This window comes from Cucurbita pepo, chromosome LG02 (genome assembly GCF_002806865.2).
Source record: "Cucurbita pepo subsp. pepo cultivar mu-cu-16 chromosome LG02, ASM280686v2, whole genome shotgun sequence".
Lineage (NCBI taxonomy): Eukaryota > Viridiplantae > Streptophyta > Magnoliopsida > Cucurbitales > Cucurbitaceae > Cucurbita > Cucurbita pepo.
In genome coordinates this window covers 803,253-819,979 of record NC_036639.1, presented here as the reverse complement: position 1 = coordinate 819,979, position 16,727 = coordinate 803,253, and the positions used below count along the sequence as shown (strand labels likewise).

Here is a 16,727-nt window from a genome sequence, read left to right as displayed (position 1 = left end):
TGATCCGAGATTTTGACCCGACCCGGAAGTCGGTGCAATTATTATAAAGTTGAAAATATTTGTGGTGATAGTAAAAGCATTTATTAAGATTGTTATGTGATCCCATCCATTGGTTTAGGAGTCTAATTCACTCTCTATTTTATTATTAATGTTCATTTGACGGCTTGAAATAAACATAATCACATCATTTATAAACCTTTTTATTTTATTTTTTTCACATAAAACATGTGGGTTATTAAATTTTTTAAAATTTACCTATTTCTTCCGTTATTATTTTTCAAAAAAATATAATTATTTAGAGAGTGAACATGGTTGTCACTGAATTCACATCCAACGGTTATTACGAGTCTGTCACAGTTAATTAAAATTAATTAAAACTGGGGGCGTTTCCACAAAATGCCACGAAGCTTCCCCACTAAATAAATTATTATTTAAAAAAAAAAAAAAAAACCCTTTATTGTTCTTCGTATATAAACCCTAATAACACTCCCTTTCTTCAATCTGTACTCTCCCCTTTTCAATTTCCGTACTTTTCTTTCCCAATTCCTCCAATGAGCATTCATCATTCCTCTTCTTCTCCCTCCACCTCTGAATCCTCCTCTGATGATTCCTCTCTCTCCGGCAAACTCCAGCCGTCTCGAAACTCCGGCGACGCGGATAAAATCAAGGGCCCATGGAGCGCCGAAGAGGATCGGGTCTTGACCCGACTCGTCGAGCGCTACGGCCCCAGGAATTGGTCTTTAATTAGTCGCTATGTAAAGGGCCGCTCTGGAAAATCCTGTCGGTTACGTTGGTGCAACCAGCTTTGCCCCGGTGTCGAACACCGCCCCTTCTCTCCGGCTGAGGATGACGCCATCATCGCCGCCCATTCTCGTTACGGCAACCGGTGGGCCACCATTGCTCGCCTCCTCCCTGGCCGGACCGATAATGCCGTCAAAAACCACTGGAACTCCACACTGAAGCGAAGAGTTAGAGACCAGCGGAAATCCGCCGTTGATCATAGTTCCGACGTCGTCGTCAGCCGTTCGTTGGTCGCCGTGGATGACGACCCGTTGACGGCGCTGACGCTCGCTACGCCTGGAATTGTTGCTGGAGGTGAGGTGGCGGCGGCGTCCAACCGGCGGAGTGAGAGTCTACCGTCCGGGTTCTGGGAAGCGATGAGGGACGTTGTGGCCAGAGAGGTGAGGGAGTACATGACGACGACGTTTTCGGAAAAATCGGGGATTTGAATAAAGTCAAAAGGGGCTAATATGTAATTGTATAATTTATGGATTTAATATTGGCGCTAAATTCTATATTCTTTGGTATTAATGGGAAAAAGAAAAAGAAAAAAAAAAAAAAAAAAAAAAAAGAAAAAAAAAGGAAGAAATCAAAATTTTCGTGGCGGCTCTTTTCGAAAAGTTGTGTGCGTCACAGGCTGTCACCGACGTAACCGGTCGCCGTTTATTCTTTGGCTTCGGGCTTAAAATAGAAAAAGAATAATAATTAAAAAATTCTCCTTTTTCTTTTTCGATAATTTGGAACTTGTGAAACATACATGCCCAACCATTTAATGCCACGTGGCAGACACTTGCAAGTGCGGAGTGTTGCTTTTGTGTAGTCTCTTGGTTCTGATTCGCTCATGCAAACCATGCAAAATTTAAGTGGACATAGAATAAAGGTTATATTATTATTACTATTATTATTTAAGACTATTATTAAAAGTTTAAAGGATAGGTTTTGTTTATGATATTTAAAAAAAAAATTAATTTAATTTTTGTTTATTTGCTTATTTAATTTTTTCATTAATATGAATATACACTTGGTTCTAAAAGAAAAGAAAAGAAAGAAAAAGGAACAGAGCTTGCATTTATTCCGTAGCCATTAAAATCCAAAAGTGTCTCCCACTCAGGCCATATGGGCCTCGAACTTTCAAGCCCAAATTCCCAAGCCCAAATTCTCAAGCCCAAGAATTAAATCCAAGAAAGAAAAGTTATGTTTTTTTTTTTTTAATATTTATTTTTGTTTTATGGCTTTAGGTTAAAGAAGCACTCTAGACTTAGAGTTGACATAGTAACAGTAAATCTTTTTGCCCAATCCCCACGCTAGGTCTTGGTAAATTCTTCAATTATTATTATTATTTTTAAATTGGTTGAAACTTTTTAATTAATAAATTAAAAATTATCTAAATAAACTTACTACTCTCTCAAAATCTTAAAAATTTATTACAAAAAAAAAAAGGACTAAATGGGTAATTTAATCCAATTTCTTAAATAAAATAATTGAGTTCACGGACTCGAAAAGACAATTTAAAATCAAGTATTGATAGAGAATGGGGCAATTTGTCACGTTGACGAGGATATATTTCAGTCGGATAGTCATGGCCGTCATTGCCACAATTACAAAATTAGTCCCAAAAGTTAACTGAGTTCGTTCTAACATAGCCTTCGTTAGAAGGATAATTTCGTACTTTTCATTAAAACTGCTCGAGACGGAAGTTTAAATAACGAAGAGCTTCAGAGCCCTCTCCCGCCACGGCTTTCTGCTGAAGCTTCAACAATGGCGGTAACTGACTTCTTCGTCGGAGAGATCGCGACTGAGCTTCTCAGAATGATGGTACAACTTTCTACAAAGTCCTGCCTCTGTAAAACGACGGCAGCTCACATCGCCAATTCCATTCAGCAAATGTTGCCGATTATTGAGGAGATAAAGTACTCGGGGGTTGAATTGCCCGCTCATCGTCAATTTCAGTTGGATCGCTTCAGCGAGACTCTCAGAAAAGGCGTTGAGATTTCCGAGAAGGCTCTCCAATGCGGCCGATTGAACATTTACAGAAACTTGCGGCTCGCGAGGAAGATGGAGAAGCTCGAAAAGGATATCGACCGCTTCATTAACGGCCCTATGCAGGCGCATATACTGGCCGACGTACACCACATGAGATTCGAGACCACCGAGCGATTCGATCGGCTCGAAGGACATTTGCTGGAACGGCGGCTCGAGTCGATGAAGATTAGGGCAGACGGTTCGGGAGAGGGAGGGTGGTGGATAGAGGAGGCGTTTAAGAGGGCGGAGGAGGAAGAAAGGTACGAGACTAATGTGCTGAATATAGGAATTGGATTGCATGTGGCGAAGAAGAATTTGAAGGAGCTGGTGACTGGAAGGGACGATTTGACAGCGGTTGGGATTACTGGACTCGGCGGTTCGGGGAAGACGACTTTAGCTAGAGAATTCTGCAAAGATCCTGAAGTTCGAAGTAAGAAAAACCCCCCTTACTGTGGTTTTATGTGGATGATTTTAATTAGTTCTATATCTGTTTAATTTCCTGATTTTCAACGTGGGTTCTTTTTGTTTGTTTGCCCCTTTTCTCTCGTTTTGTGGAATGCTTCAAATTTACGCTTCAAAGCTAGTAGTTAATACTATATCTGTTTGGTTTACTGACTTTCAAGCAAAAGGGTTTAGAGAACTTTCACTACAATGGAAAGTTTGTGTTAATGAAGTGAATAGCCGTTACAATCTCCATTGGATGCTGTAGCCTTAAAGGGGTCCTTTTGGAGTGAATATGTATAGACAGGAATTGTCGGATTCTAACTGTTGGCACCTTTCCAGGTTACTTTAAAGAGAAAATATTGTTCTTGACGGTGTCACAGTCCCCTGATATGGATCAACTGAGGAGAACGATCTGGGGATATGTAATGGGTAGCGATAGTTTGAATGCTTATGATCCGATTTCTCAAGGGAGGCCTGCAAATTCAGCTTTAGTGGTTCTGGATGATGTGTGGTCAATCTCAGTTCTTGAGAATCTCATTCCAAACATTCCTGGCTGCAAAACTCTTGTGGTTTCTCGATTCAAATTCCCTGAGGTTCTTCGTGCTACTTGTGAAGTAGAGTTATTGAGGGAAAGTGAAGCAATTGCTCTGTTTTGCCACTCTGCTTTTGGGCAATGGACCATTCCTTCCACTGCTAATCACAACTTGGTCAAACAGGTAAGGAACGAAAGCTTCCTTCGATTGTATTAGACCCATGCCAATTATCTTCAAAACGTCCAATTTGGTTGTTTGCTTTGAAGGTTGTGAATGAATGCAAACGTCTGCCTCTGGCTCTTAAAGTCATAGGAGCGTCTCTCAGAGGACAAAGCGAGATGTTCTGGAACACTGCAAAGACCAGGTTGTCGCGAGGTGAGCCTATTTGTGAGTCTCATGAGAACAAATTGCTTCGTAGAATGGCAATCAGTATTGATTGTCTCTCGAGTAAAGTGAGAGAATGCTTCCTCGATTTGGGATGCTTTCCCGAAGACAGAAAGATTCCTCTTGATATTCTCATCAATGTTTGGAAGGAGTTACACGATCTTGACGAAGAAGAAGCTCTTGCTGTCCTGTTCGAATTATCTCAGAAGAATCTCCTTACTCTCGTGAAAGATGCACGGTATGTTTACTCATTTAAGTAATTGTCGTAGACATTAGGCTATGTCGGCTAAATGCTTGATTGGTTGATATGCAGCGGTGGTGACTTTTACAGCAGTTATTATGAGATGTACGTCACTCAACACGATGTCTTGAGGGACATTGCTCTTCATTTCAGTAGCCGGGAGAGTATAAATGACCGCAAGCGATTGCTGATGCCAAAAACTGAAACGGAGCTTCCAAAAGAATGGTTAAGGAAATCAGATCAGCCATTCAACGCCCAACTGGTCTCTATTCACACAGGTAACTGATTGCTTTCTCTTGAAGACAAATAGACTTGTAAAGATGAGCAACTTATAAAGTTTTTAAGTAGAGAATTACCATGTCAAGTTAATGAGTGTGAGATCCCACGTCGATTGGAGAGGGGAATGTAGCATTCCTTACAAGGGTGTGGAAACCTCTCCCTAACAAATGCGTTTTAAAACATTGAAGGGAAAGTTCAAAGAAGACAATATTTGCTAGTGTTGGGTTTGGGCTGTTACAACGAGAGACTATAAGCTTTTTATACTCTGTCCTTAAAGTTTAAGCTCATCTTCATTACGCATTCACATAGGGGAAATGAAAGAAATGGACTGGACGCAGATGATATTTCCCGAGACCGAAGTGCTGATTCTAAACTTCTCGTCGAGTGAATATTTCTTGCCTCCTTTCCTTTGCAACATGCCGAAGCTGAGAACACTGGTTGTGCTAAACAACAATGCAGCACATGCAACTCTCAGCAATTTCTCTGTTTTTTCTAGTTTGACCAACTTGAAGAGCATCTGGCTTGAAAAAGTTTCCATCACACGACTAGTAGATACTTGCGTCCCATTGAAACATCTGAGGAAGATATCTCTTGTTTTCTGCAAGATTAACAACAGCCTCGACGAGTCGATGATAAACGTATCCCAGATCTTCCCGAGCCTTTCAGAACTCAAAATCAATTACTGCAATGACTTGGTTAAGCTACCTTCAAGCATTTGTGAGATGCAAAATCTCAAGTGTCTTTGTGTCACCAACTGTCATAGTTTGAGCCAACTGCCATCCAACTTTTGGAAGCTAAAGAATTTACAAATCTTGAGGCTTTTTGCTTGCCCACATCTCACGACTCTACCACCAGGCATTTGTGAACTCTCTTCTCTCAAGTACATTGACATTTCTCAATGTGTTAACTTGTTCAGACTTCCTGAAGAACTTGGTAAACTGACAAACTTAGAGAAAATTGACATGAGAGAATGCCCACAGATCAGAGGACTACCCAGATCAGTTGTGTCCATGCAATCTCTCCATCACATAATCTGCGAAGAAGACGTCTCGTGGCTGTGGGAGGATTTGAAGAATCACATGCCTAATCTCTACATTCAAGTGGCCGAGAAATGCTTCGATCTCGACTGGCTCAACGATTGATTATCAGGTTTGTTGCTATTACTCTTTTTATGTATATAACTTTTCCTAATCTCAGAAAGTAATCAATTGTATGAACATTTTAAAGTTATCTTCATGATCCACTCTTCAATCTCTTGCTGAAGAACTATTTTCATGAAATTTAGTCAAAATGAAATTAGATTGCAATAGAAAAACATGTTCACACCATAGCAGTTGCTAGGAACTCCAAGTAGATAAGATGAAAAGTAGCTTACTCCATGGCAGCTTCTAGGAAACTACCCAAATACAAGAATTTTGAAGTCACTATAGCCATTGACGAATTGTATGGTCTACAAACAGGGCTGCCCCCATGATTTGGATTTATCTGTTTGTTGTGTTTGGAGAGGTAGGAATCTTGAAGCCTTAGAAAGCGACTTAGGACCCTCACAGTCGTACTCAAATCCTTTCATAGATATCCAAAAACAACCAATTGGACCATTTTCTTCCACAGAAAGACAAAACTTGTAAAATGATGGGAAGTTTCCTGTCACCTTCGCTTCGTTTGCTTCATAAACAATGAAGATAACAAAAAGGATTTTGCTTCATTAACACAATCTCCATTAAAGACTTTTCTGAAGCTTTCACATTTCCCTGCAAATTCCATTAGAAAAAGGAGTCCCAACCCCAACCCTTTTTAGATGAGATGTTCATTTGATCATCCTATTCTCTGAACCTTTTGCATATCATTGATTGATCAATCAAAATATCCCATTGCAAGAAAAAGAATATGAAATTAGTAAGAAAAACCTCTACTTGTTTGTTCGATTTTGGACAGAACAACATCTAGTTATGCCTGTGTAATTCTTTCATAACAGTACTATATAAACAAACATGAAGGAAGGCAATCATTTTCAGTGGAATCTGGTTGGTATATACTCGTTTATCCTTAGAGGGAGGCTATAAAATTCGTCGTTTCTAACGTCTCCCTTCTTGTGTTGGAACGGTTTCCACCACGAGACTCCTCGGTCGTTGATTGAGGGCTTTGCATCGAGCGTTTGGTCAAGCAGTGTTCCGATAATTATGGCAATTGTTGGGGCGGATGAGAAAATGGAGTTTAGGATATCGTTGAACTGCATAATAAATTTAGTTTTAAGGAAACGACACAAATGAAACAGAAAAGAGAGTAGTTAATGAGTTCTTTTTTGCAACTGACCCATCCACCAGCTGTTTGAACCGGTCCACGACCGTCTTGTGATGTGTTCGTGACAAAATACTGAGGTATCGAGATGCTGAGGAACAAGGTGAGGCCGATAATGTAGAGGTTTCTCATGGAATTGTTGTTGGTGAATTGCATGAATGAGATCCCTGTAGCAGCTGCAGGTAGGAAATGAAAGGGAGTCAACAAAATTTCGATCGAAACAACAAGAACTGCAAACCATGGATACGAGTGCCGTTAAGTAATTAAGGAAAGAAAGGACTCACCGACAATGCCGAATAAAACACAGTACATAGCACCGAATATCGGTAAAGGAATGGAAGCAAAGAACGCACCGAACTTACCTGAAAGATGCAGGAAATGAGACGACAAGCATAGAATAACACATCGGGAAAACTAATGTAATTAGCCATGAACGAAAACGAAACGAACCAAATATGGAGAAGAAGATCATGAATGCAGTCGATATCTGCACAACCCTCCTGCTTCCTATATGTGTGAGTCCAAGAAGGCCAACATTTTCACTGCAACGTCAGATGGGTCGAGTTTCGAGTCACGGTTCACGATTAGTATACAACAAAAACATAAAGCAAGGAAGGAAAGAAATTTCGTAATGAGAAAATAGTCCTACACTGATGCAGAGTTGCCCGCAATCGAACCAAAAATTCCCTCGATCAACAGTCCAAGACCCTGGCACACAGGAAAATCCGAACATATTTACACAATTTCATGGAAATAAATACGAGATAGAAACACCGTGGTGTTTTACAAATATACCTGCAAACCGATACTTCTGTTAAAAATGTAAGCTGGAGGTGGTGTAGCACCTGAAAGTCGCGCGGCTGCAAAATACGTCCCAGTTGACTGCGCTAAAACAGATATTAAATGTCAAAGACTTTGGAAGCAACACCGGGATTTAGCTTTCGCTTGAACCGAAAACCGACCTCTGCAGCTGTAACGAGTGTAGCCCCCATCATGCCGAAAACATGGCTGGCACGAAATATCGGTGTTCCCCACTGAAATGGATAAGGGGCTCTAATCCTACACAAACGCCAGCAGAGATCGTTTCAATAGAAGAGTAGGAAGAGAAGTTCGTCTGAAATGTTTACACAAGAAAAGAAATTGTAATTCGCTGTTACCCAAACATACCAAGAAGCAGACGAGATAAGGTACGAGCGATCTGTACGGCAACTCTGTTTAGTCACCTCCCGGACATGATTGTAAGCTCCAGCGACAGTGAGAATAGCAGCAAAAGCCCAAATGAGAGCAATGCAGATAAGCAGACCAAATCTCTCAACAACGATATCAACCCGATGATGGATACGCCTCAAATACTGCAAAATTGCAAACATTAACATATTGAATCGATTAAAACGAAACTAAGCATCCATACGAAGCCTAAGACAATGAAATTACCTGCTGGCCTACAACAAGGAGAATCAACATGGGCAAGCCAATCTCCACACAATTAGCAAGCTGAACATAGAACAAACCGCATATTCATACTTCTCGCTCGATCACTTACTTACATATCTAAGGGTTCGGAACTTTACCATTGGGAAGCCTCTCATAAACAGACCAAGACCGGTCACGCAAACCAGAGGTACAATAACTACGGGACTAAAAAGTCTGGAAACAAAGAGGAAATCAATGATGGGAACAAAATAAAATTCAAGCCTTGCACCATTACCATTCAAAATAATTGTTAGACAAGTTATTACCTGGTTAGATGCCCCCATGCCCTACTAAATCCAAGTATAATATTTATAAACGAAGCAACGATCAACGACCCTTGGATTGTTCGGACGGTATGGGTGAATCTCTGTGAAACAAATCCATATAAGTTACCCAAAACCAAAAACTTCCAACAACGAAAATTGTAATAGCCTAAACACATCACTAGAAGATATTGTCCGCTTTGGCTTGTTACGTATCGCCGTTAGCCTCACGGTTTTAAAATGCGTCTGTTAGGGAGAGGTTTCCACACCCTTATAAAAAAGGCCTCGTTCCCCTCTCCAATCCGACCGATGTGGGATCTCAAAGGTTTCCACACTTTTATAAGGAATGCTCCATCCCCCTCTCCAACTGGTGTGAATCTCAGAGGTTTCCAACCCTTATAAGGAATACCTTGTTCCCCTTTCCATTCGATGTGGGATCTCAGAGTTTTCCACACCCTTATAAGGAATGCTTACTCCCCTCTCCAAGGGATCTCAGAGTTTTCCACCCCCTTATAAGAAATGCTTCGTTCCCCTTTCTCACCGATGTGGGACCTTAGAGGTTTCCAACCCTTGTAAGAAATGACTTTTTCCCTTCTCCAACCAACGAAGGATCTTAGAGATTTCCACACCCTTATAAGGAATGCTCCCTTCCCCTCTCCAACCAAGGTGGGATCGCAAAGGTTTCCACACCCTTATAAGGAATGCTTCGTTCCCTCTCTCACCTTATAAGAAATGCTTCGTTCCCCTTTCTCACCGATGTGGGACCTTAGAGGTTTCCAACCCTTGTAAGAAATGACTTTTTCCCTTCTCCAACCAACGAAGGATCTTAGAGATTTCCACACCCTTATAAGGAATGCTCCCTTCCCCTCTCCAACCAAGGTGGGATCGCAAAGGTTTCCACACCCTTATAAGGAATGCTTCGTTCCCTCTCTCACCTTATAAGAAATGCTTCGTTCCCCTTTCTCACCGATGTGGGACCTTAGAGGTTTCCAACCCTTGTAAGAAATGACTTTTTCCCTTCTCCAACCAACGAAGGATCTTAGAGATTTCCACACCCTTATAAGGAATGCTCCCTTCCCCTCTCCAACCAAGGTGGGATCGCAAAGGTTTCCACACCCTTATAAGGAATGCTTCGTTCCCTCTCTCACCGATGTGTGAGCTTAGTGGTTTCCACACCCTTATAAGATATGACTCTTTCTCCCCTCCAACCCATGTAGGAACTCAGAGGTTTCCACACCCTTCTAAGAAATTATAAGAAATTTGAAAGTGTTCCCGAGAGCTGCATTCAAGGGAAACACTAATCTCCATCCAACAACAATTAACCCAATACCACTAGCTACATAGCTAAACACCAAATACCTCATGTTCATTCGCAAAGGTCTGATCAGAGAAATCCTTGATGATTGACAACACAGGTATAATGAATATGAACGACGACCGCATCACCGTCGGTAGCCTCGACCCGAGAGCAGTTTGAAGTAAAGTATTCAACCCCGCAGTAAAAAGCAAAGTTTGAATCACTCGAGCTTTATCTTCCTGTCAACAACATTCACGGTTACAAAGCATATCTCAAAATGGCGCACCAACTCCTGTTTACAAACAACACTAATTCAGAGCTCACTTACAGGGCTACCACCCATTCTAGGCACAAGCGTAGTGGCAATAAGAACAATAGTTCCAAGCACCACAATATAGTGCTGAAAAGCCAGCAAAACAGCTTCAGCTGCCAAATTCATGTCATCAAAACCCCTTCCATATTAGAACAAGTAAGAACTGAAACATAAATGGATTGAAAGTGTTCGATTAAAAAAAAAACACAAAACAGAACACTTTAAGCTGACTAAAAACAAGTGAAAAAGGAGATTCGGAATAAAGAACAGCAAAAGGTCGATTGAATTCGCACTTTAGGAGATTTTGAATAAATTAGAGCAAAAAGAAGAAGACCCATATGCTGATTCAAGAGGAAAAAGAAGAGAGATTGAGAAACTAACGCCAAGAAGGATTAGAGTGGATGCAGTAGTGCAACTGTTGAAGCTGCTCGGCTGGAGTCCAAGTGGGGCCTCGAGACATTGCCAAATTCGGCGGCGCCGCCGGCAAAGTATGGTGGTGGGTGGCTGCTGATTCCCCCATAAACTAATCTTCTTACCAGCTACTCTGCTAAAGCTTCTTCACAAGAACCAACAAAGATGAACTCGCCGACGCAGTGTTTGGGGGAAAAACAGAGAGACACAAGCCAAACCAAACCAAACCAAACCAGAACAAAACTTAAAACTTTTTACTCATTTTCTTTCAGATCAATAAATATTATAAACGCTAAATTCTGTTGTGAATCATTAATTGTGATAAACTTGAAAGAACGGGGAAAAAAAAAAGAAAAAAAAAGGGAGTTTTTGAGAGTGAAGTGATGAACCGACTGGAGAAGTGAAGCTGGGGATTACGTTAAGGTCATCGTGTACATGCGACATTACGCGTGGGATCTTCGGTTTTCGAGGAGCTCGCATCTGGCCGGTCTAATGCTTCTTAACTAATTGCCCTTCTATTTGCCTTTATTTACGATTATGCCACGCTCTTCAGTAAGCAAAGATGATATTTTATTTTATTTTTTAATTTTTTCAAAAGGAAATTTGTTTTGCGTCATTATTGAAGATATTTATATTTATTAACCAAAAAAAAAAAAAAATAATAATAATAATAATCGCAATCATGCGACCTAGTCTTGTCATTTCAAATATTTAATAAAAAATTAAAATTTATTAATGTATATATGAATTAAACGGTCGTAAAAATAAAAAATGTAATTCTTAATTTGTTATTTTGGTCTCTTTATTTATTTATTATTAATTAGAAATACAGTTAAAAGGCATACAAAATTGAAATATAATTAAAGCTATTTATTTTATTTAAAAGTATTATGAATATAAAGATTTCTTGAGAACTATAATTAGAAAATGAAAGATGGGAGAAATAGCAGGGAGGGGTCATATCGGTAATAATTAATTTTTTTTTTTTGAATGATTTTTAGGAAAATTCTCAGAAAGTGGTCTCCGTTCCTTCTAATGTAATTTTAAATTTAGTGTTACTCGAATGTAGAATCGGTTCATTCATNAATTTAATTAAATAGTTAGGGATTTTTTTGTTGGTGAATTATTATGAAAAAGAAAATGGTGAAAGGAGGACGGTGGTACCCATGCACGTCCAATCAATTCCTTACCAAATTTTTATTTATTTATTTTCTGTTCAATTAAAATTTTAGCAAATTCGGTAACAAATTCACTCTTTTAAAATAAATATAGGAATTTTTAGTCCATTTTTAAAAATAATGGAAATAAAAGGTTTGAAAGGACTAAAAGCTCCTCTTATTCACTGTTGTCTCATAATTGCTTCTCCTTTTTTGGATACCCTTTTGGTAATTTTAGGGACTGTCTGTTTCTTACTGTCATTTGTATGTATGTGTATATATTTAATATATTTACGATGGCACATTCGTAATAATGTAGAAAAACAGCGGAAACATGCGGAAGTACGTTACAAAGGATAAGGGCAGCACAGCAAAGATTTCAAATTTCGCGCCAGTCACGTGAGGGCCACGCGGGGATCCGCCATTCCCATGATTCGTAAAAGATGGAGCGTAGTAAATAGGCGTTGTTGAATTGAAGTATTTAGAGAAAAGGGGCTTATAATTTTAGATATTTAAATAATGGCACTCTCCTTGGGGCCCATCTGGAAATCTGGCAAAACTGGAAGCCTTTTTAGCAAATTTAAAATAAAGTTTGTGTAACGGGTCACATGGGTCCTATCACCCTGTCTACCGATTTTACTACCAGTAAAATTGCACATTTCCTACAAATAATTTCCAAAAATAATTAAAATTTATAAATAATACTCAAATCTGTAATTTAATATTTGTTTTTATTTATTACATAGAGGGTAATTTTTTAAATGGGACTTGCCATTTATAAACACCAAAAGTCTCTAATAAGCATGTGTGCAAAGTCGTGGGATTGAGTTAGACAATTGAACATACACGTGCAAGTGGCGTGTGTGTAGCCAAACAAGTTTGGATTCAACCCAAGTAGTGTTCGGTTGGTAAAAATAAACATCGTCTAAAGTCCGACGAAACTACAAAACTGGATAAAAATTGAATATGAGGCTTAAGTTTCCCTCAAGGTTTGTCGTGAGCGTCGGGATCACAAGATCACGACACTGCACGGTTGAAGTACTTCTGCTTGCACCCTTTCAATTTGATCATTCTTTTACAAGTAAAATGGGTACTACTTTGATCATCATAAAAATATCCTTACTGTTGATCGCTTCAGACAACGCTATGAACTCTGCTGCCTCTGTAAGGGAAAGAGCCAGAACAGATTGGAATGGAAAGAAGTTCAAAGAAGAGAGCAGTTCAGGTATTCTGGTGAAAACTGAAAATTACCCTTTTCTTCCATGACTCCAAGCTGTGTGTTGTTCTGTGTTTCTAATTATAATGGCTATGAGTTCCCCAGATTCTTGGACCGAGCTGCAGTTATTAGCGATACAGATCCGAATGGTTCCAATTATAGTCAGCACTGTGTTTATGAACTCATACTCGGCTCAACTCCAGACTTTCACAATCGAGCAGGGAATCACATATTCGAGTTTTCTGGGCTTTGATGTGCCCACTCCATCAATTCAAAGGCAATTGGATACTTCACCAGCTCAGTGGTGGTGGAGGTGGTGATCAAGGAAAGTGGTGGCTGGCTGGCTGGCTAGTAATAACCTGGACAGAGATCATCTAAACTATTTTTACTGGCTACTGTCACTGCTGAGTCTTATATACCTTGGATTCTACTTATTGTGCATCTTGTTATAGGTACAAGTCAGTGGAGGTGATGAAGCAAGTTGGTGAAGTGAGGCCTCATAAGGAGAGCGTGTAAGCATGTTGGGTTCTTTCCTAAGTTACAAGGTTACTGAATGTGAGATCCAACATCGGTTGGAGAAGGGAACGAAGTATTCCTTATAAGGGTGTGGAAACCTCTCCCTAGTGGACACGTTGTAAAACTTTGATGGAAAACTCGGAAGGAAAACCCAAAGAGGATAATATCTACTAGCGGTGGACTAGGGTTGTGGTCTGTGCACAAATGTAATTCGATCGGAACATTCATTTATATTGAAGGACCTTTTTCTATATTCAATGCTGTAGTTTAAGACACCACATAGTCCAGACAACTTTTTCCACCATGAAAAATGACAACCACAAAACTAAGGAAGCAGGAAAATCCAATATAACCTAAGCCAGAAATGCAAATGTGCATATACACAGAATTTGTTTACATATCTGTATCATTGTTCTCTACATTCAAAACTTCAGAGTATATGATGCTTCTATGGCTTTATTAACTAGTGACCACAAGTAGCATAATGCAAGAAATTTCTTTAGTTCATTTACCATGTACATTTACCAAACATATGAACAAGGAAGCTGGGCAAGTAAGTGATAATACCTAGAACTGTGAAAAAATATCTTGAAGAAAACTTATCTGATTACCATTTGACATCCAGCGTTAGAGCTTCGGGAGGAACGAGAAGAGATGGAAACTTGGTGAAGGATATATTTGGCAGTAGGTTCCTCCATTCAGTTGAATCTGCCACGATCAAAGGCCTTAACTTCTTAACTGCAAGAGGCTTCAATCTCACTGCATCAGGCCTAGCCATCACTTCAAATGATGCACGCTCAACGGTAGGCTTAGTTCTCCACTCTGCCAATCGAGCATATCGACTACTATTTGTTCCAATAGTACTTTCGAGTTCCAGTTGAAAACGAACAACAACAGATGCTCTCATTTTAACTTTAACAAAAGCCAACAGGCCATTTTGAAGGATCCTATTACTCAGATAACGTTGAAGAATACTTTCCAGCATATTAAACCGCAATTTGAAGGAATCAAGTATGGGAGAATTCTGAGTGTAAGTATTTCTACCATAGCACTTGTCTGGCAATAACTCAATTGAATCCTTGGAAAGGAAGCTAGTTCTTACACGATCATCAGGATTTCGTGTCCTATATGCAGACAATGTCGCAGATCCAAGTATGCGTAGAGGAAGCAAAGGTGAGCAAAATGGAAGCCAGAAAGGGTAAATCCTGGTTTTTCCATTGCCCGTTCTGGTTTCGTTCAGCAGTTGAACAAGATCAGACGAATAAAACACAGACACCTCCTCAGCTTCACTAACTTCTACTGTTATGCCTTCTCCCACCAGAATTCGTTTGAGACCAACATGAGTAGCATTGTTCTGAGTCAAAATACAAAGAATTATTAATGAAACCAACAAATTAACCCTCACAGACAGAACAATGTCAAGATTATTGGTGCAGCCAGCCAGCCAGCAAGCACATTGATAACAAATTGTAACAAAAGAACAAATATATCCAAACAGAACTAAAGAAATTTAATTGATAACAAATGAAATAAAGATATCTTGACCACAGAATATTATAATTCTCATTCAGCACAGGAAATCCTCTTCCGTCATTGTTCACTTCACCCTAAAGTCTAAACGTTGGAATTTCTTGCATATTCTCATCCACCAAAACTCACTGTTCCTAGTCACATTTCTTGCCTAAACTATTTGAATTTGTAAAAGTGGATAAAATCCTAAGAATTGAAATCGTCTCTTGTTTATAATTCTGCTCGATAATCTCTACAAATTAATTTCATGAACAAGCTTCTGCAGCTTGCTATAGCTATGAAAGAACAAAATTCTAGCCATGCGAGTTTTGCTTACTACAGCCTACATCTGCTTGCAGGCGAAGAAGATGAAAAGGATTGAAGTAGAAAGAAGTGAGCGTACAGGTAAGGAGAGAGAAAGCTGGGCATCCTCTTCAACCATCAAATCGAAAGGACCCACAATTTTGAAAGACCTAATGGCAGCCATTGAACCGATGCCATTAATTAAAGAGCTGAGGCTAGTCGCATTAGCATAATTCGGCTTCTTCCACGACGACACCTCGTCGGAAAATTTTGCCAACAGCCGAGTTTTACCTAATCCCAGACGAATTGCATGGCTCTCCGCACATCCAAATCTCACATTTCCAAAATCCAATTTCAATATTCTGATTTCCTCCGAATCCCACTCCTGCTTCTTTGCTATTTCCTTCAAAACATCCTAATCAAAACAATAAAATTAACAAAATCTTCATAGATCCCGTGCCGAGATTAGTGTTCGGAACTCAAATTCAAGATCTCGAGAAAGAATACCTGCAAGAGATGCGCATTGTTCTCACTGTTAGAGCTGGAATGATTCAGCGACGAAGCAATTGATAGAGAGTAAAAAAACATAAAAGCTTGAAGTTGAAGCAGCAAGAACAGCAATGTCGTCGGACGATGAATCTTCATCGCCTTTGGCCCGTTGAAACCGATCAGCATGGATCCAAACTGACCCAGTATTCCCAATTCCTCTGTGTCCTCTCTCTCTCCTTCCTTCCGTGTCTCGATGAATTATGAAATGGAAAATTATCTTCTCTTTTTCTTCCCCAATTTCAAATAATTCAAATAGACTAAAATTTAACATTTATTTTAATAAAATTACCTAATTGCCTAATTTTAAACCTTTATAAAACAAATCAAATTTGACCTAAACTTTTAATTATGTATAAATAGGCGTCAAAATTTATAAAAAAAATTAGATAAAGCTAATATGTAACTCTTCGACCAGGTGATATTGTAAGCTTGTAAATGAAATCTTACACTTATATGTGATGTCCAACCCCAGTACACTTTAATATCAAGTTTGAGTTACTATTGAGGCGAGTTAGTGAGTGATTTATCTGCCCAGCAACTTTTCACGTTTCGTGTCGTGTGGACAACAAATCATCCGTTAGCTTTCCTTAAATTTAAGTTAGTCATAAATTAAACATATTCTTGGTTGGTGACTGCAATGACCCAGATCCACCGCTAGCAGATATTGACATTTTTTTGCCTTTCCTTTTGGGCTCCCCCTCAAGGCTTTAAGAGAAGGTTTCCACATCCTCATAAATGG

The 16,727-nt window shown here is 39.5% G+C and overlaps 4 protein-coding genes across 4 annotated transcripts; 2 read left to right on the top strand and 2 right to left on the bottom strand.

Moving 5' to 3' along the window:
- Positions 1 to 458: 458 nt before the first annotated feature.
- On the top strand, positions 459 to 1,290 carry LOC111789007 (transcription factor MYB44-like). Its single transcript, XM_023669620.1, has one exon. It carries the CDS (start codon positions 552 to 554, stop codon positions 1,227 to 1,229), a length of 678 nt encoding a protein of 225 aa, XP_023525388.1. The 5' UTR covers positions 459 to 551; the 3' UTR covers positions 1,230 to 1,290.
- Positions 1,291 to 2,328: 1,038 nt separating this feature from the next.
- Positions 2,329 to 5,946, top strand: LOC111787916 (probable disease resistance protein At4g33300). Its single transcript, XM_023668011.1, has 5 exons — positions 2,329 to 3,232; positions 3,586 to 3,962; positions 4,046 to 4,401; positions 4,477 to 4,682; positions 4,993 to 5,946. The coding sequence occupies exons 1-5, from the start codon at positions 2,539 to 2,541 to the stop codon at positions 5,823 to 5,825; spliced, it is 2,466 nt and encodes an 821-aa protein (XP_023523779.1). The 5' UTR covers positions 2,329 to 2,538; the 3' UTR covers positions 5,826 to 5,946.
- A 561-nt stretch (positions 5,947 to 6,507) lies between these two features.
- LOC111787917 (nucleobase-ascorbate transporter 3-like) lies at positions 6,508 to 11,175 on the bottom strand. The gene is made up of 14 exons (XM_023668012.1): positions 10,709 to 11,175; positions 10,343 to 10,440; positions 10,077 to 10,253; positions 8,721 to 8,821; positions 8,553 to 8,628; positions 8,416 to 8,475; positions 8,149 to 8,333; positions 7,944 to 8,040; positions 7,777 to 7,863; positions 7,631 to 7,689; positions 7,432 to 7,523; positions 7,266 to 7,343; positions 6,997 to 7,157; positions 6,508 to 6,913 (listed from the first exon to the last, which is right to left on the bottom strand). The coding sequence occupies exons 1-14, from the start codon at positions 10,845 to 10,847 to the stop codon at positions 6,695 to 6,697; spliced, it is 1,629 nt and encodes a 542-aa protein (XP_023523780.1). The 5' UTR covers positions 10,848 to 11,175; the 3' UTR covers positions 6,508 to 6,694.
- Positions 11,176 to 13,951: 2,776 nt separating this feature from the next.
- Positions 13,952 to 16,210, bottom strand: LOC111789395. Its single transcript, XM_023670156.1, has 3 exons — positions 15,947 to 16,210; positions 15,540 to 15,854; positions 13,952 to 14,981 (listed from the first exon to the last, which is right to left on the bottom strand). Exons 1-3 carry the CDS (start codon positions 16,112 to 16,114, stop codon positions 14,235 to 14,237), a joined length of 1,230 nt encoding a protein of 409 aa, XP_023525924.1. The 5' UTR covers positions 16,115 to 16,210; the 3' UTR covers positions 13,952 to 14,234.
- Between the last annotated feature and the right edge of the window lie 517 nt (positions 16,211 to 16,727).

What these genes read in the sequence shown, in the direction of transcription:
- LOC111787916 (XM_023668011.1), top strand. Translation starts at nt 2,539, where the DNA reads ATGGCGGTAACTGACTTCTTCGTCGGAGAGATCGCGACTGAGCTTCTC. An exon ending in CAAAGATCCTGAAGTTCGAA is followed by an intron (nt 3,233 to 3,585) that starts GTAAGAAAAACC and finishes GCACCTTTCCAG; the next exon opens with GTTACTTTAAAGAGAAAATA. An exon ending in ACTCTCGTGAAAGATGCACG is followed by an intron (nt 4,402 to 4,476) that starts GTATGTTTACTC and finishes GTTGATATGCAG; the next exon opens with CGGTGGTGACTTTTACAGCA.
- LOC111789395 (XM_023670156.1), bottom strand. Translation starts at nt 16,114, where the DNA reads ATGCTGATCGGTTTCAACGGGCCAAAGGCGATGAAGATTCATCGTCCG. An exon ending in ACAATGCGCATCTCTTGCAG is followed by an intron (nt 15,855 to 15,946) that starts GTATTCTTTCTC and finishes TGTTTTGATTAG; the next exon opens with GATGTTTTGAAGGAAATAGC. An exon ending in AGCTTTCTCTCTCCTTACCT is followed by an intron (nt 14,982 to 15,539) that starts GTACGCTCACTT and finishes ATTTTGACTCAG; the next exon opens with AACAATGCTACTCATGTTGG.
- LOC111789007 (XM_023669620.1), top strand. Translation starts at nt 552, where the DNA reads ATGAGCATTCATCATTCCTCTTCTTCTCCCTCCACCTCTGAATCCTCC.
- LOC111787917 (XM_023668012.1), bottom strand. Translation starts at nt 10,847, where the DNA reads ATGGGGGAATCAGCAGCCACCCACCACCATACTTTGCCGGCGGCGCCG. An exon ending in TTATGAGAGGCTTCCCAATG is followed by an intron (nt 8,476 to 8,552) that starts GTAAAGTTCCGA and finishes TTCTATGTTCAG; the next exon opens with CTTGCTAATTGTGTGGAGAT. An exon ending in CACTCGTTACAGCTGCAGAG is followed by an intron (nt 7,864 to 7,943) that starts GTCGGTTTTCGG and finishes GTTTTAGCGCAG; the next exon opens with TCAACTGGGACGTATTTTGC.